Genomic DNA, 14,072 nt, shown 5'->3' on the forward strand with positions numbered 1-14,072 from the left:
AGCTCCATTGACCTGGGTGGTTTTTAAAGCGGCATTGAACTTTTGGTAGAAAAACCTGGTTTTAACTTTCTGGCCATGAAAAGTAGAGTTTGACCCTGGCACTTTTATTTGGTAAAACTGCAAACAATGTACCTGTTTCTTCCTGTATATGTATGCTTTATTTATGAGTTGAGACCTGTTTTACAATGCAACAATCGGGACACAGCAATTGGTCTCGGGAAGGAACTTTTTTTGGTGGAACATTTGCACCCCGCAAAAGAAAAAACTAAAATTATTAAAAATAAATTGCTCATTCAGTTCTCCCACCCACATAAGAAGATTGTCCTAGGAACTGAGACATTTACCGCTGTATTGCCACTAATTTTCACTGTTGTGGAATTCACATCACAAGATAATGACATTATTAATCTGCCGCTGTTCTCTTGAGCATTGTCAGCTTTGATTAGAGATCTTTATTTATTTCCATGCTGTAGCAATTACAACAAAAGAAAAAAAAAGACCCAATACAGACCCAATTTTTGCTTACTGACCCACAACTTAACCCCAAAATTATATTAAACCCTCATCAAAGGAAAACAATACACAGACCATAATTCAGATTAATTGTTTACCTTTTTGTGTCTACTTAAGCTTTTGTAGAAAGGCCTCAGATATGTCTCACTCCCATCGTATTTCAACTTTAAGACTGAAGCAGATCAAAGAAGAGAGAAGATACTATACCATATCCCACTGAAACCGTAGAATGGTTCATCCACTGCCATACTGCATATGTTTTATAGACTATGTATTGCATTATACTGTAGATCTTGTATTGTAAACAGTGTGGCACGTTGTTGTACTGTACAATAGAAAGCAATTCAAGTTTTATTAGGCCTGTGCAGAGTGACAGAATGACACACTTAAGTTGTATATATGACAAAGTTCAGTTTTATCAACTGGTGGCAACTGATTATACACATATGCACACACAGACACAATAGGAAGTCTGGATGCTGACAGAAGAGTAGTAGTTAGGACTATGTGCTGTGGATATTCTTGGTTCAATACTGATCATTGTCATCCGTTTGTGTGTGAAAGAAAGAAAGTCTGCTGCTGCAGCCCAGTTTCCATGGTAACGTTGGAACCATCTTGGTCTCTATGGTAACTTCTGCTGGCACCCACAGAGAAAGAGAGCGATGAGGGAAAGTACAAGAGGAGGTGAAGAAGTAGAAGTGAGGGATGAGAAAGAGAGAGAGACAAGTTAGGGAAGAGAGAGAAGGAGTTAGAAGTTGGAGAGTTAAGAAGAAAGTAAAGACCTCCTTAAAGCTGTTTCAAGCTTCTTGCGTTTAGCGCGGTCGGCACGGCGCGGACAGCGTTATGACGCAAAAGCGGCCTGGTTGACTGTCCAAGATTTTGTAACTATTTTGGCTACAGGAGAGAAGAAGTCCTTTCTTTGAGCTGCTCTGACTGCAATCAGTATGAAAGACCAGACGGTTCGCAGCAAACATGCGCTGAACGCAAGAAGCATGAAACAGCTTTAACTTTACTTCATGTCAAGTTAGTTAGTGCAAGGTAGTTGCTGGTTCAAATCCGACAGTGTGATAAAGGTGTTTTTGACCATATGGAATTTTACATATACATATATATTCATATTAGAGCTATCAAAATTAACAAGTTAACGCAAATTCCTTTAATACCACTCATTTTTTAACACGCAATTAACACACGAACGTTCTGTGATTTCGCTCCAGGATTTTAGAAATCAGAAAGCCGCAGCAGTAACGTTGTGGACAGTGTTGCCAACTTGGCGACAAGCAGCAGAGACGAAACGGCGGAACAGGAGTGGGTCTTACGGGTCTTATAATACATCAATGACCGGGAGTGGATAGCTAGCAGAAACAAAGATCCTTGAGCAGAAATGGATTTAATAAAAAGGGTCTTTTGAAAGGCAAGTTGAGTTCCAAAGCCCTTCCAGATGGTTCTCTCGACAAGACTAAAGTTATTTGCATGTACTGGCGATGTGAACTGAGTTACAACCGGAGTACGTCCAGTCTCAAATACCACTTGAGCATTTAAAACTTGAAATCCCTTTTAAAGTACATTTAGAACAGATAAAAAAATGTGCGGGTTAACTAGGACACTCATTCAATTAATTGCGATAACATTTTTAATCAATTGACAGCCCCAATACATACAGTATACATATATATTTACATACAGAACCCACCTTATTTAAAGAATAATTCCGGTTCATTACGACTTGAGTCCTATTTATCTGTAGTGTTCACTTATGAAAGCACTGTACTCACCAACATACCAAAGTAACAAAGACAACAGGGTAGGAAACATCAGCAGTCAGACAAATAGATTGTTAACCATCAAACATTTAAGCCAGCTTTTTGAAACCACTTTATTTGTTCATAAAAGTTCTAAAAAACCCTCGTTGCACAAGGAAAGTACTTTATTCTCTCCTCCAAATACGTTTAGGTAACTGGAGTTTGTTAAAAATCTGTACCATTGTCTGACTGCCCGTATGAATTGCCCTGTCTGACTTCTTCTTAGCGATGTCACCATGTTCCCAGATCTATTAATGATCTTGTTACAATGTAATGTCCCAACACACAACAAAGTTTCTCTCTCAACCTCTGCCATACTACAACAATCAAAAAGCAAATGATATGACAGTATCACAGAGGCAGCTCTCCTGTCTTCATTTCAAGAAAGATTTTCTCATACATGTCTCTCCATTGACACTAGACTACGATGTGTCTGTAGGTTTAAAAAAATAAATAAATAACGTATCAGCTAATCCTGTTTTGCAGCACACACATAGACAGAAGGTCATGGTGAATGGAAACATTGTCCGCTGTATGGTAGAATGTCGATACAATAATCTGATTGGCCTAGTTGATGGATAGGCGGTTTGGTTGACCTATCACAGCTAACTGAATTATTGCTCCCACATACTCACCTTTTTGTCATTTTGTCTGCCTTCTCTCTCTCACTCTCTCTCTCTCTCTCTCATCCATCCTTCTCTTCTCTCTCAGTCTCTCATATTTTCTCTCTTATTTCTTTCCAGTTACTAACCAGATTAGTCTTGCCCCTTATGGATGTTGCCCTTTATGGGTCTGAATGAACGAAAGTAAAGGAGGCAGAGAAGTGTATCTGTATGTGTTTGTGTTTGTGTGTGTGTGTGTGTGTGTGTGTGTGTGTGTGTGTGTGTGTGTGTGTGTGTGTGTGTGTGTGTGTGTGTGTGTGTGTGTGTGTGTGTGTGTGTGTGTGTGTGTGTGTTTTTCAGGCTTAGCTGTTCCAACCAGATGTTTTTCTCTGTTTTATTCTTGTGAGCGCCACACTGTCTGCCTGTCACCGCCAGATACACAGCCGTTGTGTGTGTGTGTGTGTGTGTGTGTGTGTGTGTGTGTGTGTGTGTGTTTGAGAGAGAGAGAGAGTGATGGAGAGCGTTTGTGTATTTGAGAGGGAGGATAAGTGTATGTGTTTGTGAGATTAATTACTTCCGCATAGACTACTAATACTCACTGTGTGGTGAAGGGTCTGCAGTACGAATGATGATTATGAAAAACAATCAATTCTCCAGGCTCTGAAATTGACGTGCACACACACAGATAGAAAAAGAAGACTGCTATTTAATGTGAAAATCTTGATCTTTATCTTTAAGCTGGATACTTTTGTGCCAATAAAGCGCACTGGATGGACTTGAATTGAAATGAGGAGGTTAGAGCGACAGAGACGGGAAGCAAAACAAGTTTAAGGCGGCTTTCTGAGCAGCCATTCAGGTGCAGAATACCTGGCCTAAAAAATCAACTTGCCTTTCAAGTTGTCTGTCTTTCAAACTGTGCTAATCCTCTGTATTATTATTCATGTCATTCCCTCCACCGTCAAGCTTCTTGAGTATTTCTATGTGTGGGAAAAACCCTTCCAAATCACAGGGTGTATGATAGTCACATCATTAAGAACACAAAATCCAAGCATGATTCTTTTATCAATATCTAGAAGTTGTAATGCGGTGTCAGCTGCTGAGAAGATAGCGCTCTGAAAATCCAAGTTAAATAAACGCCTTTCTAACCCTTCGTTCTTCTTCTTAAGTTACAAATGTGACAGTGAAACCACAGCTGACATGTCAAAACAGTGGCTACATGGATGACTGATTCCCATGGTCCAGGATATGTGTGCATGCCAGTGGCTTAATGGTAGTTTGACACAGTCTTTCTTCATGCTGAGAAAGTTGTTTGTTTAGCTGGACCCACTTAAGACTCACATCAGCCTTAACAGCAAATCTTAAAACAGCCAAATCTTTATCCAACACTAACATGGTCTTTTAACTTTAACAACACTTGTTTACTAGTTGTTTAAGACAAATCACTTCAGTTAAACACATTTGATTAAATTCAACTCCATGTTAAATAGTCAGTATCTAAAAAAAATAGACTATATACATTAAGGATTGTGTTTAAATAGATTTTAGAATATAAAGAATGTTCTATTTGTAGGAGTTATTCTTGCACTGGTAAAAAGGCCTGACATTAAGTTGCCAACTATCTTAATTGCATCTTCTATGATCATTTTGTGGTGATTCTTAGCTAACTCTATCAGCTTGTGAAGCTAATTTGGTAACTTGGACACATACAGAAGCTGTGTCCCTTCAGCCTCAGGTTCAGCTGGTTCTTCCCAGGGATGGGGCTTGGAGTCTGGAGAGACCTGGCTGGCCTTCTGTCCCAAACCTCTGGCCCTCTGTGAGCGTATGTCCATGGGGAAACAGTGGGAACAGGAGGAGGAGGAGCAGGGACTCAGATGGATGGATAGATTGATAGATGGAGCTAAATATATTTGTGTATATAAAAAATAAAAAAACTAGGGACCGAGAGAGTGGACAGAGACTATTTCTGAATATACAGTATTCAGTTATATAATATTTTCCGTTTTGTTTACACAGGAGCTTAATAGTTTTGCACCATTGCCTTGATCTAATTTCAGTTACAAACTTGACAAAGAAAATAGAAAGCAGAAACTACGGATGATTAGGTGGATGATGAATTGTTTGTAAGTTTATGATGGCCAGAAAGTTACATAATTCCTCTCTCTGTCTCAAGGACTTTTCAGGACATTTCCCAGGACCCCCTTGGGCAGGGGTCATCACTATGGCAACAATCCCTGAGGAACTCTGTAGTAGAAGAGTTGCTTTTGTGCATATGTATTTGTGTATACATGCACACATGCATGCATTCCTGTCTTCAGGACAGGAAGAGAGCGCTTTGATGAAAAAATCTAAATGCTTTGATTGTGTACACGATTACAAGTAGAGACAAATACATGTTCACACATAAATAATCAAACACGCACACACACACACACACACACACACACACACACACACACACACACACATACACACACAGACTAGAAGCCACATAAACAATAACAGAATGAGTACAGAACTACTGTAAGCAGCCAGCACTGTTGGTACTCTCAAGTCACACACAGCCTTTAGTGTTGACATGGGCATCAATAAATGTCATGATTGTGAAAGAATGTGTGTGGATCTTAGTGCTTTGGTATGGCCAGAGATCTACTGCAAACTGTTTTTGAATGGATGTTTGGTGTTCTCTCAAAGGATTGGTGTGTCTCAATACATAATATCCGGTTAATTAGTAGTATTTACTCACATGTGAAACACAAACACTAACACTAACTTTACGACCAGCGGCCTTTCTATTATCTCCTCTCCCTTTCATCTAATGTATTTTTTATTTATCTCTAATGCCTGCCATACTGAGTCTCTCTGCAATGCTGCTGCCCAGACAAATATATGGACCTGTCTTGTTTTTGTCTCTCCAGGAGCGTGTGGAGTATCTGTTTCTCATCATTTTCACGGTGGAGGCATTCTTGAAGGTAATAGCCTACGGCCTGCTCTTCCACCCCAACGCTTACCTGAGGAACGGATGGAATCTGCTCGACTTCATCATCGTAGTCGTAGGGTGAGTGGACAGAAATGCACAGAAAAGATAAAAGCTGTGAAATAATGTTGTTTTTAAGTTACTCTAAGTGAATCTATGTAGTTTAATAGAGGGGATGACAGGGATAGCAAGTCCTGTATAATTGTAATTCACCGTCTCTTCAGGGTTTGTAAAAGCACCACCTGACACATTTTTAAACATCAGCACATCATTTGCAAATTAATCATAGTACCTTGGTATAATTACTGTTAACAAATGAAACTACAGCCAAGACAATTGGCAGCCGCTATCTAATGCCAGAGGTGCTCATAGTGCTAGCATCTTTCAAAATTAGGATCACATTTCCCGTAAACACTTTGGATTGCTGTAGTAAACACAAGGGAGCTATTGCACTTACTGTTATCTTTGCTTACATTTATTTACTAAAGTTGTGTTGATGAAAATGGTTTCATCTTTTTTTCTCAACCAATTGTACCTTTACTAGTAATTCAACAGATTTCCAAAATCCAGTTTGCTGGCACACAATACAATTTTCAGAGAGGCTGATAGAGGAAAGATGTGGTCTTGTTTTTCCACAGGAATAATGCTTATCTCTCAGTACATGTGGTATTAATATATGGTAATAATATTAAAATACTACAATACTCAATACTCAACAACTTTGAAAAGCATTGCCATAAAACAATCTTCCATCACAGTGAATCTGTATTAAAGCCGCAGTAAACTTTGGCCTACAGTGTATTGGTGAAGCCTAAACTGATTAGCTTGTTAGATGCTGATAGCAAAGCTTTGCTCTGTTTTCCTTTATCTGCAACTCAGCAACCTAGCCCTGCTAAACCCTCTGTGCCTGTGTGTGTGTGTGTGTGTGTGTGTGTGTGTGTGTGTGTGTGTGTGTGTGTGTGTGTGTGTGTGTGTGTGTGTGTGTGTGTGTGTGCGCGTGTGTGTGTGTGTGCGTGTGCGTGCACTGCCTGCCTGCCTGCCAGCTGTGCTGTGTGTACAATGTTGTGTTGGGGTTAGCCAGTGGACCTGACAGTTACATTAATGCCATAAAAATGGTCTAATTGACCATGTGTGTGTACGTGTTTGTGCAAGTGCACAAGAGAGAGAGACTGCAAGAATAAAGCAACCAACAACCTGAAGGAAGGCTCTGTGAATGCCCCAACACACACACACACACACACAAACACACACACACACACACACACACACACACACACACACACACACACACACACACATACATCACTGACGTCTTGGTGCCAGTGCCCCTGGCATTAACACAACCTTTACCACTCTTATGCTATTATCTACACTCTCTGTCTGCCTCTCTTACTCTCTCTTTCTCTCTCTGTCTCTCTCGCTTTTATTGTGACGCAGTATCATTTAATGTCCAATGATACTGTATTGATCCCTTCGAGGAAATTGTCTTCTACCCCACAACCCTGCCAAAATAAGGTCAGAAGGTCAGATACCTGCTGCAGCCCTGGAATTGACAGGGTTCAGTCATTGTCTTGCTCTCGGAGGGTTGGTGCTTGCTATGTTTGGAGATTAAGCATCTTTCACATGGGCAAAATAAGCATACTTACTCTTCTGTGACCAAAGTGACCAAATTGTCGTTTCCCTTTTGACACAGTAACTGTTTTATATTTTGACTTGGTCACTAACACATGAGGTGAAATCCAGTAAAAACATTATGAAGGCATGATAATGGAGACTGCACTCACCAGAGAAATTACAGCATTGGCCATTTGATCAAAAGGCTTACAATTACCAATGTGGAGGGTTTTATGACAAGTGACATCTTGCTGTTGTGCAAATAAGAATTAAGGCAGCATTACTTGTTTTGTTGAAAGACAGAGGCCAGAGTTCATGTCCAGTTTCCTTTATGAAAAGAATCACAAACTTTTCCATAACTTAATTCAAGCAGTTTTACGTGCCTAAACCTCACCATTCCAAGTAAACTAGAAAAGGCTCAGATTACAGTGTGAACAAGACTTTGACCCATTTTATATAAGAATAAGAATTTATCATGGAAAAGACACAGAATGGAAAAAAAACATTTGAAAAGTCGTGAAACACTAATACACACACACTCCCTCCAGTTCACATACTCAAAGAGGACACACAGATCCAGAAAATGTTCAGCTGTGACAGCACTCTATCTGTGTTTGTGCATGAATGAGTGATTGTCTCTGTGCCTGTGTGTGCCTAACTGCCAGCCTGCCTGTGCCTCTGTGCGTGTGTGTGTGTGTGTGTGTGTGTGTGTGTGTGTGTGTGTGTGTGTGTGTGTGTTTGTGTAGATGAGAAGTGACAGAGTTCGCTCCCTCTGGAATGTTCACCATATGGGTGAAAGAGCTTGTACCTGGTGCGGAGCAGCCTTGGAGGCACACTCTCACACACACACACACACACACACACACACACACACACACACACACACACACACACACACACACAGGCACGCATACATGCACACACACGTACACTTGCATATACACACATATGCTAGAGCCTACGCTCTTACTGACACATACACATAGAGTTTATTAGGGATGGTTAACAGGTTGTGTGTGTGTGTGTGTGTGTGTGTGTGTGTGTGTGTGTGTGTGTGTGTGTGTGTGTGTGTGTCTTTTTTCCATCACTTCTCTTTGCCCTTACATATATTTTTCTCCTCTTGCTACTTTCCACTTTTATACCCTGTAACTCAGTTCGACTTTTTTTCTATGGTACAAATTGCTGTAGGATCATCACAAAAAATACAGTTTTCACATACAAATATTTAAAATTAGCGCTGAAACCTTTATTTGATTAATTGATTAGCCAATTGCCAAGAATAAAATCAATCATTTAAAGTCATATATCGAGCAAAACTCACTGGTTAACACGGTTCCAGCCTTTATAATTTGAGGATGTCATGCATTTGTGTGTTTTTTATCATTGTAAATCGAATATCTTTAGGCTTTGGATTTAGTCAGGCAAAAAGAGTAATTTATAGACATAACCTTGGGCTATGAGAACCTTTTCACTAGAAATAGGTTATTAAAAAATCAAAAGATTAATTGATAATGAAAATAATTAGTTGCAGGTCTATTATGAATTTATAATCATTCCAAAAATGAATTCAGTAGTATTGTGGTATTATGACTACTATGAAACCACAAAACCCCTGCTAGCTTTATAAATGTACACATATTTTGCTATCTTTAGCTGTGGATGTACACAAGCCATTATGTGGTGCTATACTCAAAGGCTCTAATTATCATTTAACACCCCACCACAGCAAAACATGCTGGGCAAAATGCTGGTGGTGCAAAACTGTGGATCCTTGACGTGCTTTTCATACTCTGTTTCAAAGGAGAGAGAAAGAGAGTGAGTAAATCAGGGGAGGTAGTGTGAAATAGAGAGAGAGAGAGAGAGAGAGAGAGAGAGAGTGAGAGGAAGAGAGAGGGCGAAATATTTTGAAAGGTATTTTCAAGTGGCCATTTCAACTGTGCTAATTGATAATTCTCCATGACTAACGCGCCGCTAACTGGCCTTTGAGCCACGCTAGCTTAAAAAATGGTATTGTATGGTGATTTCTAAAGGATCTCAGAGAGAGGAGAGAGAGAGTGATAAGCTCAGCTGGACATACTTACTGTAAATTCAAGCTTGTGAGCCACTAACATCCAAAGAGGCGTCTGTAAATAATTTCAAAGGGTATAATAGCCAACATAAGGAAACAGCATAAAACATGTTTAGCCCTTTAATTTACGATTATACTTTGTCTACTGTATACTATATGGTCAAAAGTGTGTGGACACCTGGAAATTACACCTCTATGTGGTTGTTGGACATCTCATTACTGAACCATCCAACCCCAGGTTGAAAACCACTGGTCTGAAATATTATTGTATGTAGTAGCATACAGTAATTGGAGTCATGGGGCCACTCTTACCTGTTACCTGTAAAAATCATAGAAGCTAATAGCTAACAAAAAGCAACAGCTTTAAGTACAAGATATAATACAGCAGAGAGAAGGTTGTGTGGCATCACATGGTAAAATGTAAATGTGTATTATAGTGAATCTGACAGTGCTATGAGCACGCACTCACTTATAAACACAATTTGGAGACGCCCCTCTTCACTAAAGAAATGTTGAGCTGACTGTCAAATCATTAAAGCCAAGTGTCTCACATTTCCTTATGTGTGAAAGACAGAGGGAACAGATGAAACACTTTCTATTGTTGGAGAACTAACTAATTAACATGTTTTTATTTGCTGCAGATTTTTGCAGATGTCTTCATAATTTCCTTTGCTTTAAAATGTGGGTCCTAAACTAGGTTAATGTCTAAATGTACACCACTTTAACTTGTTATAAAGATGATGTAGATGGTTCAGTGGCAACGCAGGAAAGTAAGGCCATAATGACAACTGCAGATAATCATCACTCTATAATATATCCCTGTATGTCTGTATCCCTTTTATTGTTTTCTTCTCTCATATATTCTCTAGTATGTGGAAATGGGATGTCATGCTGATGCTGATTCTTATTGAAGTCATTACTTTCTGTCTTGCAGGTTATTCAGTGCCATCTTAGAGCAGGCCACCAAGGGGGACGGTGCCACTCCTATTGGAGGGAAGGCAGCGGGCTTCGATGTCAAGGCTCTAAGGGCGTTTAGAGTACTCAGACCCCTCAGACTAGTCTCTGGAGTACCCAGTAAGTACTAAGAGCTGTGGATGAAAGAAAGACAGAAAAGAAAGAGATGCTCTGAGGATCAGGTGTGAATGGTTATTGGGTGATGTAGGGCGAAATGAACCACAGATTGGAGCTGATATTGTTGCCTGATGCCACGTATACACACACAGTGACGTGTAAATGCACACACATACACATGCGCACACAAAGAGTGCTCTTGTCAGATACTCAGACAGTATGAGCAGTAGATGAGTTGTCTGTCAGCCTGTCTGTGTTAGTGACTAACCTGGATGATATACTAACTACATAACAATGTAGGCCTTCGTTTTCTATCAAAGGTGTAATAGCATGCAAAATTCCCAGTTCATAGGTACTGTAGTTTTGGATTAATAGATCTAAGTCATTACAGCTGCATGCAAAATTAAACAAGTAAAAAATAAGCTGAACTGTTGTCATATATTTGATTTTACCTGATTAATAAACATGGCCAAAAACATTGCCATACTTTCATACTAATAAGTCTCCTCAACAGAATGTATTCCTGTCACTGTTTTTGTGAGTTATTAGTATGCAGTATCCTGAGCCTTTGTCCATCAAAGCATTCAGTAAAGTAACTGTAAAGTTGTATCGAACAAGTATCATGTTTTGTATTCTTTCTTAGAAACTCATTGAAGGCTGTCTCTCTGAGTGGGTGATCACATGCAAAAGGAAATATTTAGGCTTTATAACAATAATAGGAGTCAGTTTGAGTGCTTACATGGTGATTAACTTCAACTACTCTGCTATATGATGCACTGCAAACGCTTTTATATGAGAAAAAGGCTTTCATCATTAACTGCTCTTTGTCCAACCGTAATGTCCTCAGCAGTTTCTCTGTGTGTGTGCCGCAGGTTTACAGGTAGTGTTGAACTCCATAATCAAAGCCATGGTTCCTCTGCTCCATATCGCCCTGCTTGTCCTGTTCGTCATCATCATCTATGCCATCATTGGCCTGGAGCTCTTCATGGGCAAGATGCACAAAACCTGCACTCACCAGAATACAGGTATACACACGCATACACACACATGCACATAAAGAAAGAGACAGAGAGAGAATATCTGGACTAGTGTCCAGTAATGCATAGATGCAAATCAAACATACATACACTTGTTTACTCAATGCTGAGATTAATGTTGAAGCATGTATTCAACTGTATGTGAAAGCATGCCTGAGTAGGCATATATTCACACTTCAGCTCCAGAGATGGACACACAGGTGAATACTGTACCACACAAACCTTTTCAACTGAAATAAAACGGCATAAATCTTTAACAGTCAATAAGACATCACCTATCAGCCAACAGAGCAGGGAGAAAATAGAGCACATAACTTAAACAGTTTAAATTATAACCTCCATTCATTATTTAAACCATCATTTATGTTTCTGAGTATGAATAATTTGGGCAATAATTGAAACAGCAGCTGCCATAAATGATTGAAACATGTATTAGTAAAGGCTCTTAGGTATGAATGGACCTAAGTATTGTTATGGTGATGTTATAGGTCCCATGAGAGGCATTAGCTTTGCACTGGGTAAGTGCTGGTGGAATATACATCACCCTCGAGAGCTTGTTTTTTATTACAGTAATAGCAAAACACGTTTTCACATTGATTTTTCTTTTAGATGTAGACATTTCTTAGATGTACTGAAAATGTAGTAGTAGTTATTGTGTACTTCTTCCTGAAGTACTGTAAGAGTCCCAGTCATTTTCTGCATAGGTAGTGTAAGGTGACTTACAGTTGGACCACTTCCAAAGATTGGATGGGCATGAAACTCCTACGGTGGAATCATCTTTATAAAAGATGCACTATGTTAGAAGACATCTTTTAGAAAAAGTCAAAGGTACAAAGCCTGGGTGCATAAAATACGAGGGTGGATGCAAATTACAACTCTCCAGTAACATATCAGTAAGAAACATCCCATCACTAAGCTTAGTTCTGTTGTGTTCGCCTCTAATGACCAGCAAGAACCTAAAGGTAACACTTTATACAAACCAGGTAATACATTAATTATTTTATATCCATTTGTACCAGTTTTTAGATAGGAAGTATACAGTATAATAACATCTCTTTATTCCTATTTCTATTGTCACAGGCACCATTGCAGAGGAAAAGCCGGCACCGTGTGCACCTGACGGAGCTTACGGTCGACACTGTAAATACAACGGAACAGAGTGCAGAGTGGGATGGGAGGGCCCAAACGATGGCATTACCAACTTTGACAACTTCGCCTTTGCCATGTTGACGGTGTTCCAGTGTATAACCATGGAGGGCTGGACGGATGTGCTGTACTGGGTGAGCCGGACACCACAACATTGTTTTTATGTGTGTATGTGTGGAGTGAGTGCCATACTGCTCGGTGTGTGTAGCCACTGTACTGTATCTGTAACATCAGTGCCACATGAGTGCTTTTGAAAAAAAGAATATTAAGCAATAACACAAGCACTTCTCTCAGAAAGGCAGGTATGCACACAAAGATTATTCAAAGAAAGACTGAGGCTACATCGGTGCAGACAACACACTGTGTCATTGAAGGCACCAATTCATTTGGAACGTGTGTAGAATCCCGATGCTTGAAGTGTCAAGTGAAAACACACACACACACACACACACACACACACACACACACATACAGCCACCAAGGCATATAAACACACAGAAACTATCCCTTTCTTAGTAAATGGCCAGAAGCATGCAGCAGCCCTGTCCAGTTCTAGGTGATAAGGGCTCAAAAATCATGAATCTTGTATGCGTGTTTTAGCTTGTATGTGTGTTTTCTCAAACATCAATCAGAGTTGTTGCCACTACTTTACTGCTGTGTGTTACTTTGCCATGATGAGACTCATGGCCTAGAGTCAGCTGTTACTCAACAGGGCTGTGGCAGTTACTGGAAGGTCCTTAATATGAGTGCACACTGCGGTCTGTCTCACCACTGCAAAGCACTCATGTGGTACAGATAAGTGCCGGTTCTTGGGATTTTCAAAACATTACTTTTCAACTGAATGTCTGCATTAACTGCTACAATACAATGAAATTATGCTAATTTCCATGTATCTAATAGCCACAATTTGCGCTTCTAATGTATTATCATTGTATTTAGGTCACAGAGCTAAGTATCCATTTCTCTGGAATTGAAATGATGATGTGATCTCAGGAGGTTGTCGAACAACACTTAACGCATTTATGACAGTATTTATTTTCCAGGATCATAAGACTAATCTGTCAAAAATAATCAGTCCACTCCACAAATGAAAATATTTTTATCCTGTATCTAGTTTTGACTATATTTCCTAATCCGAAAAAGATGGCAGCAAGACATATTTCATTTCTTGTTTTGTGCCTTTTTTGTTGTATGAAAGTTTAAAAATAAGTATAATATACAGATACCTGATAACAAAACATTTTG

At 39.5% G+C, this 14,072-nt stretch overlaps 1 protein-coding gene across 1 annotated transcript in view; it reads left to right on the forward strand.

Moving 5' to 3' along the window:
- cacna1c (calcium channel, voltage-dependent, L type, alpha 1C subunit) overlaps window positions 1–14,072 on the forward strand; it is a 154,174-nt gene that overhangs the window by 67,419 nt on the left and 72,683 nt on the right. Inside the window, exons 4-7 of the mRNA XM_078243219.1 lie at window positions 5,833–5,972; window positions 10,508–10,647; window positions 11,517–11,669; window positions 12,762–12,961. Coding sequence (XP_078099345.1) covers window positions 5,833–5,972; window positions 10,508–10,647; window positions 11,517–11,669; window positions 12,762–12,961 — 633 coding nt within the window. The remainder of the gene's footprint in view (window positions 1–5,832; window positions 5,973–10,507; window positions 10,648–11,516; window positions 11,670–12,761; window positions 12,962–14,072) is intronic.

The sequence above is a fragment of the Sander vitreus genome, chromosome 23 (assembly GCF_031162955.1).
Source record: "Sander vitreus isolate 19-12246 chromosome 23, sanVit1, whole genome shotgun sequence".
NCBI classification, from domain to species: domain Eukaryota; kingdom Metazoa; phylum Chordata; class Actinopteri; order Perciformes; family Percidae; genus Sander; species Sander vitreus.